Below are 17,316 nucleotides of genomic sequence, written 5' to 3' on the forward strand. Positions count from 1 at the left end.
AAAAGCATTTTTTTTTGTTATAAAAGTTGTTTTAAAAAACACCTTTTTTAGAAAATAGAATTTATAGCTTCTCTAATTGCATGTAAAAACAAAAATATTTTTCAATATTTATCCAAAAGTAAAAATAGCTTCTGTTTTGTTCTTCAATAAAAAAAACTTTCAAAAGTTGGATTTATGTAAATGATTGTTTAAGCTACAACTTCTATATCTAAACTCGTCCATTATCTACAAAATTGGTGCCAAACAATTTACACAACATATCTCTGAAGTTGGCTACTCCAGCTGTGGATCTCTGATCTTTCATCATCTTCTTCTTCCACAATGTTTCCCCCACCGGTCGTTGTGGATGTGCCATGAGAGGAACCAGTCAGCGCCGAAGGGCCGTGAGGTGATCCGGATACAGAACTGCTCGGTTTCAAGGATTCACCAAGCGGTTCTTTGGGGATCCTTAAACCTCCTAGCCCAACAGGCAGGGTATTGGTTGAAGGAGTAGATTTTCTGGTGTGAATGCGGTATTTCTGAGACGAAACAAGATCAAGAAACATAAGGATCGATTGTCCTTGTCGATAATATGAATGGAAGAAGGAAAAAAACGAGTCGAGATCAAACGCACTTGCAGATGGCTCTTTACTTGATCGAGAGTGAGATCTTCGACAGCCATGTTTTCTCTGATCAGCCTAGGCGTAGCAGCTGCCAAGAACACAATACAATTCAATCGAACGTGCAACAAAATTAACTCCCTAAGTTACAAGATAAAGGTTCTTTCTTAAACTGAAAATTTTAAGAAGGGTGGTGAAATCACAGTACAAACTTAGGCTGCCACGGTCCTTGTCCGCCTCTCTCTCACCAACTTCATAGAATCTGAATCTTTTACGTTCGAAACTTAGGAATTTGATCTTAAAAAGCAAGCGAAAGACTTCAAAACTGATCAGCAAAATCCAAAGTTTTGAACAAAGTTAATCAAAGATCCAAAAGTTCCCAGCTCAAGAAAGCTTGACAATAGTTACTCCTAAGTCCTAATCATGATCAAAACACAGAGTAATCTACATCCAATTTTCCAACAAAGAATCTACAAAAATACTAAAAAAAAGACAAGTTCTTGAATCCGAACCTCGAGCACCTCCGAGCTTGAGCAAGGCTTCCACAAATCGGTGATGCAATTCAGGCGACCAACTTCTCCTCTGCTTCTTAGTAGTCTGTTTCTCCTCAGCCTTTAAATTTGATGCTAGAGATAATTCATCATCCTCTTCTTTCACCATGATCTCTAATGAATTATTCATTTCTTCTTTAGCTCTCTATTTACCCCTCCAAAAAAATGAACATAAGAAACGCAAAAATACACAAATCCCATAAACCATATGAAGAAATTCTGTGAAATTTCAAGCTTTGGACCACCCCTTTACCTTTCTACTTTCATCTGGTTGTAACATTTGTTTGATGTTATGGAAACCCGAATATCGAAAATGGTGATCGTTGTTTAAGTTTCCCAACTGCAGAGAATTCTTCCAACTACTTTCATCATTGATATTTGTAAGAGCATTCTCTTTAATGCTTTCAATTTCATCTTTGTTCAATGGTATGAATTCTTTCGTGATTAATGGCTGTGTACTCGATCTTCTGCAATTCATTAGTTCATCTTTCATCATCACAATTGCTGCAAGAACAGAAATGGCGAAAACCCAATCTCATAAATCAAACTCAATCCAAATCCAAACAAAAACTCAAAACTATAATCAATTACCAATCCAATCCCAGGAATTCAACATTTAATACAAAAAAAACACATAAAATCGTAAACCCATTACACAAAAGAGCCGAAAACAGAAATCAATTACCAATCAAAGACAACTAAATTTCATCAAAAAAAAGGGAACGAAGAAATGGAAAACAACCCACCATCGTTCAAAAGGAGCATGCACAAAGGGAGTTCTCTTTTAAACCCATAGATCTTCTTCATCTCATCTTCCAGCCTGCTGACATATTCATCCAGCTTCGAAATCTTCTCAGACACGCTACAAATCCTCGAAACTTCTTCAAGAAACTTCCCGATTGGTTTTTGAATGAAATATTTCGATGAAGATGGGCAATCCAAGCCGAGTTCCGGGCAGATTCTGGATCCCACACCCATGTTATCTGCAGATCTCTGATTCTCTGCGATTGGGTATGAATCCAATGTCCTCTTGCTCACGTGTTGGGAGCGTGAAAGAGTGAGAGAAAGCGGAAAGAAAGACGAAGATTCTGCTGACCGCGGTGAGGCAGAAATGTCGAAGTAAAATCTTCTTCAAGTTGTCGCATATTTCATTTGTTTTGTTTCTCTTTTCTGTCAATAATAAATTATTCAGACATATATATTTTGGAATTTTTGTTACAATTTTTTCAAATTATTATTACTTCAATAATAATATTCGATGAAAAATTGTGGGATCCAAGGAGATATGTTATAGTATAATTTTTCAAATTATTATTAATTAAATAGTCCAACTCTTTATGTTTGGATATATTTGATGAAAAAATATTTATAACTTTTTTAATATATAAATTCGAAAAAATAACTATTGAAATTTTCGACTTTGAGTTGAGCTTCTTCTAATTTTTAGTTTTCTATTTTTATTCTTGAAAATGTACTATCAATCATTAATAAATTATTTAAATAAAAAAATTTACGAAATTAGATATATTTAAATTGAATGATTAGAAATAATTAAAAAAATTGAAAAAATGATTTCAGATGAGTCCATGTGATATGAATATAAAATACACCACCAATTACGTGAAAAATAGATTAAAAGTCTAGTTAAGAATTTAAATCTCGTTATATAATTATTTTTTTCAAAAAAAAAAAAATCTTTAAGTTTGTTTTTATAAATTAGTATTGTTCAAATATGATAAATGAATTTTAATTTATTTAAATATTGTTTAGTTTGTTATATGAAATGATAAATACTTATAATATGAATATATAATAAATTGGTTATTTTTATAAAATAATAATTTTATTTCTAATCTATATTATATATATATAATACGAGAACATTATATACTAATCCAATAGAGTCATGGAGTAATTTTAGGTTTTCCTAAAGCACCCTTCATTTTATCAATAATTTCTTATTTTTATCTATGTTTTTCAACTTTTAAATGATTATATCACGTCTTATATAAAAAACTATTACGAAAATATTTTATGACTTTATATTTAATATAATAATCTCTAGAATGTCACACAACTATTATTAACATAAATATATATATATATATATATATATATATATAGCGCGTGCGATATGATGTTGGTTATTATAAAACTCGAACGACCTGTGACACTTAGACTTTTATTCCCACAAAGAAGTTAAGTACGCCAAGAACACAAGAAAACACTTTTAGAAAGAACTTTATATTGCTTGAACGCTTCTCAAAACCTGGATGGTTTGTTACAAATGAAGCATTAAGATTGATATAATCCTAAGGTGGAGATTAAGTCTTTAGAACTTTCCATTAAATATTCCTTAGATTGTTCCATAAATATGTACAAGGGATTATTTTAGAGTATATTATTCTAGAGAAGTCTATAAAGCAATAATGTACAAGTAGTTTCAAGATAAATCCATTAAATTCATGTATTCTCTAAAACCATGGAAGATGGATATATGAAGATTATGGATCATTGAATGTGATATTATGCTTTTCCAAGTTGAATGCACTAGCAACGCTTTGCGTAGTCGTATCATTAAGGATGTAAATTTTCTCCGAAATCGACAGAGAATTTGATACTCTATCTGTATGGAGGAGTGTATAGAGAAATTTTTATACCCAATGAAATAAATGAGTAATCATGTATGAGGTTTTTCTGGTTGTGGATGTTGGATTTTTGGGGCCATAAATGTAATTATAAATGTTTATATGTCATCAATTAAATAAATTATAAACTTATGTGGTCTAATTTAGAACAAAAATTGACTTTAGGACTTAAATATCATGATATTATTGTGTGGATATCATATATAATATTTTTGGTTTGTTGAAGGGACAAATTAGAATAATGAAACTTGTTTAATTATAAAATAATGATTATGTTCTCAATCTGCATATGACGTTTCAAGTTTTGTATCATATCAACAAAACTCTCTGGCTTCAAGAAATCTGCAGATTGAAGAACATCATCGTAAATTGACTGCAAAATAATGGATTCGGGTATGTTTTCGCAATTATGATTATTATATATGTTGTTTTTTAAGAATTGAATATTATTTGAATTGAATGATATTAGTTGGATAAAATGAATAAAATTATTAATATAGAATTGATGGTATCTTTGGAGCAATAATGCTATTAGGATATATTGCTTATAATAATTTATTATTTAAACTATAATGTTTAATTTTCTAATTTTTGTATTTAATTTTTTTCTCTAATTTTTTCAAACAATTTAGTAAATATTCATAGTTTATTCTAACTCAAAATCGAGAAAATACAATTATGAAGGACGATATGATATTTAAATAGGTTATGAATGTCCAATCCTAGGTCGGATAGGAGGATCATAAAAAATTAAATATTCGATAAAAATAAAAATAAGAATGAGAATAAATATGCTCAAACTTCTTCGAGTGAGTCTCATGTGAGATCGTCTCACGGATCTTAATCTGTGAGACGGGTCAATCCTACCGATATTCACAATAAAAAGTAATATTCTTAGCATAAAAAATAATACTTTTTCATGGATTACCCAAATAAGAGACCCGTCTCACAAATACGACCCGTGAAATTGTCTTACACAAATTTTTGCCAACTTCTTACTACAGGCTACAACCTCGGCTTTGGCCTTTGAGATATGGAATCTTCGTGGGCCCACAGGAGTCTTTTTAAAATTCAAATTCACATGCATTTTCTTGTAGACGTTGGATTCCAACAATGTTCTCCAAGAATCTCCCACGTTTCCATTATTACTCTTTATTTATTGTATTCGAGAAAAAAATAAGTTTAATTAATAAATTATTACAATAAATAAAAAATATCAGATTCCATTTGATGGGGTTCCCAGATTCATTGCCTATATGTTTTAATAATAATTGAAGGAATATTCTCGTCATTTTGCTCAAATGACCACTAAACATTTGATGATAAAAACCAGGGGCGGATTTAGTGTAGGGCGAACGGGGGCCACGGCCCCCCAAAAAATTTAAAAAAAAATTTTAGTATATATTAAATTTTTTTAAACTAAATATATAAATGGATATATATACATGGCCCCCCCAAAATGAATGATACGTCCATGTATCTCAGTGGCTAAAGCCACTTATAATGTTTCATCCGCCCGATTTCGAAACCTGGGAGAGCTTATTTTTTCTGGCTTAGCGACGGTTGTGACGAAAACCGTCGCAACATTTGCGACGGTTTATTAAAACCGTTGCCATATAGCGACGGTGTTTGAAAAACCGTCGCAAATTACGCGACAGTTTCTTATAACCGTCGCCATATTTGCGACGGTTTTCGTCACAACCGTCGCCATATAGCGACGGTATTTGAAAAACCGTCGCAAATTACGCGACAGTTTCTTATAACCGTCGCCATATGGCGACGGTTTTTGAGAAAACCGTCGCAAAATAAACTTAGCGGCTCCCCATCTCTCTAAATCCTAGATCTGCCCCTGATAAAAACATTGGTTATGCGGCTGGTGATAATGGTGCAGGTCAAATCTTTTAAACCGCATAACAACTGAAGCACCACGGTTCGATCGCTCTACCAAGTAGGGATAATTATTGCACCCAACAAATATATATAATTGAAATCAATCGAACGCTTTCATTAATAAACCAGATTTCTAAAATAAATTAACTATCTTTGAATTTTTTTAGTTCCTTCTGCTCATATAATTTTTATTACACTTCTTGAGTTTTCAGCATTTTAAAAAAATATATTGATCAAAGCTAGCTATAAAATCTTATGATCCCTAATAATCACTCTGAATTATCAAAGCATACCTCCACCTGATGCTACCATATGAGATTGTGGGACAATGTAACAATTGACGGAGCTAAGAATACGATTCTATCTAGGCTAGAATTTTAAACTCTAAAATGTTTTAATATTTTAAATTGATCTACCCGAACTAATATATAATTTATCCAAATTATACCAAAAATTACGTATAAATCTACAAGGGATATCTAAGGAAGAAGAAAAGAAAACATCGAGAGAGATCAAGATATAGAAGCTTGATTGTGGTTTTCTTTGTACTGATATAGATATATCTTGTATGCTTTAATCAGAACATGTGTGGTGCTTGATCAATAAGAATGATTGTTCTCCCGTGGACCTAAGCTGGTTATAGCCGAACTACGTAAAACTCTTGGAGTCATTTTCTTGCATTGTTCTTGTTTAAACTCCTTCCTTTCTCAATGATCACAAGAGAAAAAGAAAGGGTGATAAAAAATCATCTACTATTTTCAACAAAACATTATTATTATTATTTTATCAGAGAAAGTGATTTATTATAATTCAATTTCGAATTAAAAATATCATTCCGAATTTATAACATTGATGTCAAACATGTTATAAGTCATCGATAGTTAATTGCCTTGTGCGAGAGGTTAATATTTATAATTATAATTAAGTTCATAAAAAAATATAAATTGATGTCACCTTTGAGGAAAGTAATCGTGCGAGAGGTTAACATTTATAATTATGATTTTTAGTTCAATTTAAATTTAAAGTTGCAAATTTTACAAAAATCATAAACATAAAAAAGACCAACTGTTAGGACCAATGGAATACAGATATCTCCACACTAGTATGATATTGTCAACTTTAGGTTTTAACCCTCATGGTTTTGCTTTTGGAACCACCCAAAAAGCCTCATACCAATGGAGATATCATTCCATCTTTATTAACTCATGATCTTTCTCTAGATCTTCCAATGTGAGACTTTAGTTGCATCCCAACAATCCTCCCCTCAAACGAACTTCTACTATCATTCTCATGGTCCGAACCTCCCCTCAAGTCTTATTCGTACTCCAATCGAGGTTACTCCACTTCACTGCGTTGGAGCGCATGCCTTACATGAATACTGGGAGCATAAACCACCTCGAGTGATTAATCAAGGATTTTTACCAGGAGCCCTCACCCCCTTCGTTTAGGTATCGAGGATTCTACCCACACGGTTCAATCTAGACCATGGCTCTGATACCACTTGTTAGGACCAATGAAATCCAGATATCTCCACACTAGTATGATATTGTCCACTTTGGGTTTTAAACTTCATGGTTTTGCTTTTGGAACCACCCAAAAGACCCAAAAGGCCTCGTACCAATGGAGATATCATTCCATATTTATTAACACATGATCTTTCTCTAAATCTTCCAATGTGAGACTTTGGTTGCATCGCAACACCAACGAACTTGGGTAAGTTGATTATTCTGAGATATTCTTAATCCTTAACCAAATCAAAATAAAATATTTTTGAAAAACAAGTAGATTAAAAGTAAAAATTACAATTATAATATCAATATTTTCTTCTTTGCGATTTTAATATGATACGTTGTCAAATTTCAATTTTAATTATGTATATTTCAACTTTCGGAAAATTTATATTTTTCATCATGAGAATTTGATGCAGTGATGTGACACTGCACATATCAGCGTCACATTAATATTATGTCGAAAAAGAACTAAAATTGCTACAAAAAAACAAATAATAGAAGGTTAAGATCAAAACGTCTCTCCGTTCTGCAAAACCATTACATAGACGATTTTCGCATATGTAACAACGTCCTTTATATTCCGAAACTTTATATAACGCCAGTCCTCTTTCTGGAATTTTAGGATAGTAATTATTGTTGGTATTATTAATTATTATATGATTATGATTGTTAGGATGTTATTATTATTGTAATTAATACTATAATTATTGTAATATTAATAACTACACAAGGCTAAGATTCAAACGTGGGGTTGGTCGTTGATCAATAGAAGATATTGTACTAAAACGAAGATAATTTTAGGTGTAACGACATAAACTCAACGAGGAAAAGTTTCGTTCGTCGATTATTTACGTTATCTAAAATTTTGATTTATTTTCCTAACTTTAATTATGGCATATTTTTTTCCCTTTAAATATGTCAATACTTTTAATTAAGGAATAGTTGTAAGTTGAAATTAGTCAAGGACATGCTATCGATATGAATGAATTAATGAAATCAATATTGGAATGAAACGGAGATGAGAATGAAATGATAATTATGCTATCTTCCAATTATCGATAAAGAAAGAAATGAAATGAAATTATTTTTAATAATCATTAATTTTTATTTAAAAAATTCAAAATAATAGTTTGTTCAAAAAATATTATTATTATTATTATTATTATTGTTATTATTATTATTATTATTATTATTATTATTATTATTATTATTATTATATTATTATTATTATTATTATTATTATTAAAATAGTAATTAATTTCATTTGATAAAATAACTATCATTCAATAAAATATTATAATATAAATATTTCTTTCATTTTTTATTTTTGTTATATATTTATATATTAATATTATGACTATGATTGTTAACCCATTATTTTATTTATTTTAATTATTAATATTTACATCATTATTAAAATAAAATTATTTTATTTTTTAATTATTAATATAAGTATATATTATTTTATTATATATCGTTTTATTTATTGTTATAACTTATAATTATTATAAAATAAAAGTACCTAAAATAATAATCATAATATATTTTTTTATTATTATCAGTTATTTATTATTATTATCATCGTGATGAAGATATATATTTAAATTAGTTAGATTAAATAAGAAATTTTTTTAAAAAAATAAATAAAAATTGAGAGTGAAAATGATCATATTCATGAAGACGAAAGTAGTCATTCTCATTTCACATTCCAAAAGGAAAAAATGAAAAAACTATAAATGAAAAAGAAAAAGAAGGTTGGCTTCCCAAAGCACGACACCAAATTATATGCTATCTTATCTTCTACTTTGTTTGAGTCTAACCAGACAAACCAGTGAATTATGATGTATTTTTTAAATACACAAATTATCATTTTTAGCATAAAAAAATTAACGTTATATAAAAAAATTAAAAATGTATTAAGTCAGTAAATTTTATTTTTATTTACAAATTTAATTTCTAACTTTTTTTTAGAAAGAATACTTATACAAAATCAACTACATAAGCACATACGCTACTAATATTATACAAAGTTTGATACAGTAAAGATATATAAAATTTTATTTGCTAGAGTTATTTCCGTAATATTATTATTTCTATTAAGATTAAATAATAAAATTTATCACTAAAGAAAAAGGATGACAAAAAAATCTTAATCACTACTGTTTGTTTGTTTGTTTGTTTTTTGAGTTAATTTATTGTTACATGATTTTACGGTTATATATGAATGAAACAAGTTGATCTGATTAATATCTAAAGTAAAAAATAATAATTTTGATATAAAAATTGATATTTTTTCATTGGTCACATCAGATAAGATATTCATATCACAAAATTTACTCATAAGACGGTCTCATAAAACATTTTGTGTTGTTTTTTTTTATCATATTAGTTATTACTAATCTTATGTTTAATATATAGTATGGATAAAGAAATGTTATCAAATTATTTTTCTTTATCTGAATTTTTTTTATTTTTCTATGACATATTTTAGATTTTTTCTTCGTATAAATAATCGAAATACCCTTCTAAGTTGGCCTCATCACATAGTTGAATTATTTTTTGTTTTGTAAAACTTACAGCTAATATGATGTTTCAAGTTTGAGATTCAATTTTAATAAAAAAATTCCTTCAACAGCACCTAGTACAACTCTATTTCATTTCCTACCTCATGGTGTATAGTAAAGTAGTTCAATTTGAAAATAATACATGAGAGAAGCAAAAGTCTTGGTCTTTTTATTCACACATAACAAACTATTATTACATAATAACTTTTTGTAGAAGATGAGAAACTTGTTTAGCTATCTATTGTAACGACCCATTACAGGCCCAGTGGACCGCCCATACGGCCCACTGCCCCGATCGACCCAAGGCTATCCCGATCTTGGGGTCCCTCTATGGGGCCTTGTCCCTCACGGGGTTTCCATAGGCGTCGTACGGGTTACTCATAGAACTTCTATAGTCCAGGCTATAGTTTTGTGCCTTCCCAGAATGGAACCCAAGACCTCCCTGGATATAAGGTACTTGGCAACATATCTGGTACCAATTGAGCTACACGGCCCACTGCCCCGATCGACCCAAGGCTATCCCGATCTTGGGGTCCCTCTATGGGGCCTTGTCCCTCACGGGCTTTCCATAGGCGTCGTACGGGTTACTCATAGAACTTCTATAGTCCAGGCTATAGTTTTGTGCCTTCCCAGAATGGAACCCAAGACCTCCCTGGATATAAGGTACTTGGCAACATATATAGTCCAGGCTATAGTTTTGTGTCTTCCCAGAATGGAACCCAAGACCTCCCTGGATATAAGGTACTTGGCAACATATCTGGTACCAATTGAGCTATGAGTAACCCGTACGACGCCTATGGAAAGCCCGTGAGGGACAAGGCCCCATAGAGGGACCCCAAGATCGGGATAGCCTTGGGTCGATAGGGGCAGTGGGCCGTATGGGCGGTCCACTGGGCCTGTAATGGGTCGTTACATCTATAGTAGCCGAAGTTACAATACACACAAACTAGAATGAGAAAATATTACAATTTATTTGAAAGAAAATGAAGATGTTGAGTGATGCCTTCATACCACAATGTTTTTCCCGTATCTCCGATTAATATTTTTATCATCTTAATCCATTTACATAAGATTAAGATCCTTTTAGAAAAGTCTATTATAGCAATATGAGGTAATTTAACTTCCAATTCCTTTGGAAAAACTCTTCTTTTTGTTGTACAGATTTCAGCTCCTAAATTAATATAGGCAGCAAAATATTATGTCTTACATTGTTTTTATAACATCCCTACAGATATGTATATTGACAATGAGCTTATGACCATTGGATTTTCCACATTCTATCATCAGCCATGTACTTCATTCCATGCTCTAGTCGTTTGCAAGGTTTATGTTCATCGATAAACTCTAGCTCAAGAACCAATTGACCTGGTTCTTTTCCTGATATTCATTTGATATGAATTTCCAATTCTCCGATATGAATCATTTATTAGCAAGTTCTTATCATAAGTTATTCTAACAAGTATGTAATATTACAAGGAAATTGATTAATTTGTTTTGTAATATCAAATAATATTTCAAATTCTTTCCAACCTTTTGGACAACTAAGCTTTCCTATTGACGACAAGTATTTTAGCGTATGTTTGGTTTCTTGGACATATGTTTTTCCCCATATGTAGTTTTTAATTCTATCTCCCTTAAAAGATACTCTTCTTACTTCTAATTTAAGACTTTGATTTCTTTGTAGAATCAGTTTATCTTGAATTTGGATATTTGTTTCCTGTACTAATAGAAACTCAATTCTTTTTGGATAAATTGACTGAACACACTAAACATATATCATGTAATTCAAGACTATGCAGAGCTTAAGTGTATTTCATCTTCTTCTATGTATCTTAACTGTTAAAATAATTTACCCCGATAAATTGTTCTTTAAATAGGATAGACATTCTTCTGGCTATCTCGCTAAGAGATTCTCCGGTTAGGACCAATTTTTTGGTTTATACCGAAGTCATGTTCCAAGTAATTTTAACTCACTCTATAAAACTCATTTCTAAAAGTTTAATAAATCATTCTTTGTTGAGATCAAATGTGCTGCGATTCTCATAGCATATGTCCAATCATCCATGAGATCTTCTGTAGTAGCCCGAATTCCAAATTGGGTAATTAACGGATTAGTAGGTGATTCTGGAACGGGTCACTACATTTATGGTATCAGAGCATGCGTACGATTTTGGGATATAGATTTCTGTTTTGGGATTTCCGTTGACCAATTTACTAGTTTCCCCATTCTATTGTTGTAGCGATGGCTGACCACTTTGGTGATGAGAGTAGTCAGGGAAGTGTAGGTCGTTGGGGTGACCAGGACGATTTGTTAAGCGTCATAAGTTACCGCATGTTTCTCTAGACGTCATTCTTTCCGTTTCTACTCCGATGGGTCATTCGGTTTTAGCCAAGCGTCTAGTGATGGGTTGTCCCTTAGATTTTGAGGATAACGATGTTGTTATTTTCGTTTTGTTCATTCTCTAAACTTGATTTCGAGGACGAAATCGTTTTAAGGGGGGGGAGAATGTAGTAGCCCGAATTCCAAATTGGGTAATTAACGGATTAGTAGGTGATTCTGGAACGGGTCACTACATCTTCTCTATGTTTTAAGTCCAGTACATCTAGGTTAAGCATAACCCCATACGGATGTATATGTTCTAAAACAAATTTCTCATAGGGAATTTGGCTTCTCCTTGACCTTGTTCTCGCTGGATGTGATTATCCACCAGTATGAAAGTCTGGTTGGGATTTTCTAATATTTATATTCTGAGATCCCACATTATCTCTTGGTGGTTCCTGAGAAAATGACCAGATTATGGTGGGTTGTTCACCCCCAGTTGTGTTCATCTTTAGATCTATGACCTTGAGATTTGCAAAAGATTTAGCAAGGTCGTGGAGATTCTCGAGACCAATCCTTTCTAAATTTGTCACCAGATTAATTCTTTTCTCAGACTGTTTTAATCAGATTGATCATATTTCTTCTCCAGTTAAAGGTTTTCCCATCACTTTGGCCTTCTCTCTTTGGTGTAACAAGGGTTAAGTACCAAAAGATGATGGTAAACTTTCTTCTGAAGTCTTTTTACTAGAACTTGGTTGTTCTAGGTTTTGAATTATTGTTTGAATGTCCTTTAATATCCCAATAATTTCTTCTTGATTTTCCAGTATTTTCTCCACATTTAATTGTACATAATACATCATATTGTCATAATTCTGTACTGTCTTTTTAATTTCTCTAAGATCTCCGGAAAGTTTAGAGGAATCCGGTACTATTTCTAAGAACCTATTAGTCTCAATTTGGATTTAGAGATTTATCTTCAATTTATAATTAATATATATTTAAAATTATGTTAATTAATATTAATAATATTTGGAAGACGAGTTAGTCTCATATGAGACCATCTCGCGAATCATAATCTGTGAGATGGGTCAACCCTACTCATATTCACAATAAAAAGTAATACTCTTAGCATAAAAAGTAATACTTTTTAATGGATGACTCAAATAAGAGATCCGTCTCACAAATACGATCCGTGAGACCATTTCACACAAATTTTTGTCTTAGAAGACAACAGTGCACCAATAATTGAGGAAACTTAAAAGGCAGCTTACTTCACGAGCACCTTCTCTCTCTATACCTGTATACCCTCAATCCCACACATAAAGTATAGATAAATCCTCGAAGCAATGCCACTTTTACTCATTTTTTATGCAATAAAGTGACGCACTTTAATTGTAAACCGGGCTATATCTGCTCGATAAATTACGTGAAATGTGAACGGCGACGTGTGTTTTCTTGTGTTTGGTGGGGTAAGTGAGCTCATCACGGGCTTGATCGCTAGCCATCTCTGTCTTCCTCGTCGATTTCTTGCCACTTGAATGTCAGAATTGTGCTGAATTTTTGTGGGTGTCCAAGGATTTGGAGTGGGTTCGGTTCTTTTGTTTTTTGGTGGGGGGATTTTGGGTTCTTCGGGGGAGGGTGGAAAGCCGGAGATGGATCGGCCGACGGCGGGGATGGGCCCTGGTTTGGACATACCGATAATGCATGACAGTGATCGCTATGAGCTGGTTAAGGATATCGGGTCGGGTAATTTTGGGGTGGCTCGGCTTATGAGGGATCGGCAAACCAACGAGCTTGCTGCTGTCAAGTACATCGAGAGGGGTGAGAAGGTGAGGTCCTATTTACCCAGCTTTGCGACTTCCTTTTGATGTTCTGAATTATTTTCTAGAGAATTACATGGTTAATACTGAAGTTATTGAGGTGCAAAAGATTTATTTAAGTTTAAAATAAAAGTCGAATTTCACCATCGAAACAACACTAGATTCTCCTCGATTGCATTCCTGATCACTCGGAATTGGTTTGACTAACTGTGAAGTTGGATGGTTGTGTTCGTTTTTAGAGTTTTGCTTTCTTTCACCATTTGATATCAACTTCGTTTTACTTTGTTCTTCTTGCTTGCTTGTTGTAGATTGATGATAATGTGCAGCGGGAAATCATTAATCACAGGTCTCTAAGGCATCCCAATATCGTTAGATTTAAGGAGGTACATATATATATCTAATCTGCCCTGGTTGCCAAGATTTTGGGGTTTTCTTAGTTAGTGTTTATGATATCAAAACTTTTCCAGGTCATATTGACGCCGACCCATTTGGCTATTGTGATGGAATATGCTTCCGGAGGAGAGCTATTCGAGCGTATATGCAATGCGGGTCGATTCGGTGAGGATGAGGTACAGGCTTTCGCGAAATTGATTTTCTTGATCTCGGTTTATATATTTATATTAAGATCATCACTTTTGCTGTAGGCAAGGTTTTTCTTCCAGCAACTTGTATCAGGAGTCAGCTATTGTCATGCTATGGTACTTGGCCTCTTTTCCAATTGTTCATATGTAAACTCTTCATTCAAATTTTTCGTACATTTAACTCAAATATACTTATTTTTTATGAAGCAAATCTGCCATCGTGATTTGAAATTAGAGAATACATTACTGGATGGTAGTCCTGTTCCACGGTTGAAAATCTGTGATTTTGGGTATTCCAAGGTACATCGTAATGTCTCTCAACCTATTTAAGCTTTCTAGATGATAAATATATAACACTTTGATATAACTCAAGTTTTTCGAGCCATGATTACGATTAGTAGTCCAAATAGTATTTTCTAAAAAATTACCTTTGCCCCGGCAATTACATACGATGGCAAAGTGAATTATCCTGTCATTACGTCGTTAATTCTTATCTTAACTTGCCCTTTCTTTGGGCATTTTCATAACAGCTGTGTTGGCCTTATTTCAGTCCTCAGTGCTGCATTCTCAACCGAAATCAACAGTCGGTACCCCTGCTTATATTGCTCCTGAAGTGTTGCTCAAAAAAGAATATGATGGAAAGGTACTGTGTAGTATTTTCATTGGATTCCACTGAGTTGGTTGTTTGTTTTGCAATTCGGGCGGCACACTGAATTGTTGCCTTAAGCTTTTACTTATTAGTTTTAATTATATTCTTTCGTAGTCTATTTGCTTGTGGGTTGGTGTCATATATCAAATATACAATTTTCCGAAGGTTTTTTTTTTACTCATGTAGGATATATATTTTAGAGTAGAATTATCATAATAAGTGAAATGGGTCAGCAGTAAGTAACTCCCTTGAGCTCCATAAATGGAATATGCCAAGAAAAAGAAATATAAGGTATGCAAGATAAAACACATCACCACATCCCCATACGGTGCATGGCTTAAATCTCTCTTGATTATGGTAGAACCTCGCAATTCTACTAAATAAACAAAGAATTAAAATGTATAAAGTGGCAGAATGGAGCCAATGCACCTCAGATACGCTCTAGGTTGACCTTAATTAACCTTTTGATTTATTTCTGAAATTACCAAGCTAGAGGAAGGGTTCTCTGTTCAGGCTTGACCAAAACTTTAGGATCTTTGAGTCGGCCTTGCTAAACTTGAATTTGTTGTCTGAAAGCTTAGCCAAGCTAGAGCTATACTATTTAGATAAGAAGCTTGGGTGGTTTTAAAAGTTCACTAAAGATTTTCATAGTATTCGGCAGTAACTCGACGTAGCAGTCACACTTGTTCATACTTGAACAAGATGTATCGGATAATGTATGCTACCTAAGAGACAAGCGTACCCGTCGACGCAATAATTTTTAGGCCCTTCCACTGTTGAAACATGTTTTTGCTTGGCAGAAACCCCCATCATTTCCCTTTTACTATTTTTCCACGTTAAAAATGTTTCTGCTTCACCCTAAAATAGTTCAATTAAAAGAGCACTAAATCCACATTATTATACATGATTACTGAATATCTACTATTGCTTGTCCAGATTGCAGATGTTTGGTCTTGTGGAGTGACTTTATATGTCATGTTGGTTGGTGCATACCCGTTCGAGGATCCCGATGAACCCAAAAACTTCAGAAAAACCATACAGGTACTCACAGTATAATTCATTTATTAATATCTTTGTTACATGTTACTTATTACTTATTCAAGGATTGGCACATTGGCAGCGAATTTTGAATGTCCAGTATTCAATTCCTGATTATGTTCATATATCTCAGAATGCCATCATTTGATCTCAAGGATATTTGTGGCAGACCCTGCCAAGGTAAGTTATTACGGGTGGTTATCTCAGTTTCCTCATGCTCCATATGCAATGATCATTTGCTACTTGCCCTACTTCTTGTTTAATTTCCAACTGTTTCAAAGACGTGTTATCTGTAAATGTGTGTTTGGCGGTTATATCTGATAACGTAGTGCATATTTGGTTTCAGTCTCTGAATAATGCATATGTATTTTATTATGGACGAATATCGTATAAAGATATGTTGAGTGAATGATATTACATCAAAAACAAATATTCAATATCCTGTAGGGTGATGAAAAGTTGTACCGAGAGTAATTATTATAATGATAGATGTAAAAACAAGATGACATATGTTTCTGGGATATTTGATTTCATTTTTGGGATGGAAAACGTTTTCAGAAAATGAAAACAAATATCTTGTGTATTCTTTTCTCTCTCTTTTTTTTTAACTGGGGGAGTGTATTTTTGGCTCCAAGTCATCGGCAACATCTCGTGTATTCTAACTCCTCCTAAACTTTGATAGAGAATTACGATGCTCGAGATAAGAACTCATGAATGGTTTCTCAAGAACCTTCCTTCTGATCTCATGGACGACAACATGAACAACCGTCAATTCGAGGAACCAGACCAGCCTATGCAAAACGACGATGAAATAATGCAAATAATAACTGAGGCGACCATTCCAGCCGCTGGAACTAACAGCCTGAATCACTATCTTACAGGAAGCCTAGACATCGATGATGACATGGATGAAGATCTGGAGAGTGACCCAGATCTCGACATCGATAGCAGTGGAGAGATCATCTATGCACTGTGATTCGTGCTCAGAAGGGACCTTTGAAGCTTCCAGAAGATAAAAATTGTCTCGTATCATATAACACGGTGTAATTTCATCACATTTGAATTGTTGTTGTTTGTTTTTCTTATGTTATGTCTCGTTGTTGTAATATTAGTCAACCCATATATAAAGCAATATTTGCCCTTTA

General features: G+C 32.8%; 2 protein-coding genes across 2 annotated transcripts; one reads left to right on the plus strand and one right to left on the minus strand.

The window, feature by feature from the left end:
- Positions 1-146: 146 nt before the first annotated feature.
- Positions 147-2,296, minus strand: LOC140809274 (transcription factor HHO6-like). Its single transcript, XM_073166851.1, has 5 exons — positions 1,897-2,296; positions 1,404-1,654; positions 1,112-1,295; positions 614-690; positions 147-518 (listed from the first exon to the last, which is right to left on the minus strand). The coding sequence occupies exons 1-5, from the start codon at positions 2,126-2,128 to the stop codon at positions 249-251; spliced, it is 1,014 nt and encodes a 337-aa protein (XP_073022952.1). The 5' UTR covers positions 2,129-2,296; the 3' UTR covers positions 147-248.
- Positions 2,297-13,346: 11,050 nt separating this feature from the next.
- Positions 13,347-17,316, plus strand: LOC140809410 (serine/threonine-protein kinase SRK2E-like). Its single transcript, XM_073167022.1, is given in 10 exon segments — positions 13,347-13,912; positions 14,212-14,286; positions 14,371-14,472; positions 14,548-14,601; positions 14,692-14,784; positions 15,035-15,127; positions 16,070-16,174; positions 16,254-16,299; positions 16,302-16,351; positions 16,854-17,316. Coding segments are annotated over 10 exon segments (1,089 nt in total). The 5' UTR covers positions 13,347-13,735; the 3' UTR covers positions 17,148-17,316.

This window comes from Primulina eburnea, chromosome 13 (assembly GCF_022965805.1).
Source record: "Primulina eburnea isolate SZY01 chromosome 13, ASM2296580v1, whole genome shotgun sequence".
NCBI classification, from domain to species: Eukaryota; Viridiplantae; Streptophyta; class Magnoliopsida; order Lamiales; family Gesneriaceae; genus Primulina; species Primulina eburnea.

What these genes read in the sequence shown, in the direction of transcription:
- LOC140809274 (XM_073166851.1), bottom strand. Translation starts at nt 2,128, where the DNA reads ATGGGTGTGGGATCCAGAATCTGCCCGGAACTCGGCTTGGATTGCCCA. An exon ending in AACCAGATGAAAGTAGAAAG is followed by an intron (nt 1,296 to 1,403) that starts GTAAAGGGGTGG and finishes AGGGGTAAATAG; the next exon opens with AGAGCTAAAGAAGAAATGAA. An exon ending in AAGTAAAGAGCCATCTGCAA is followed by an intron (nt 519 to 613) that starts GTGCGTTTGATC and finishes GTTTCGTCTCAG; the next exon opens with AAATACCGCATTCACACCAG.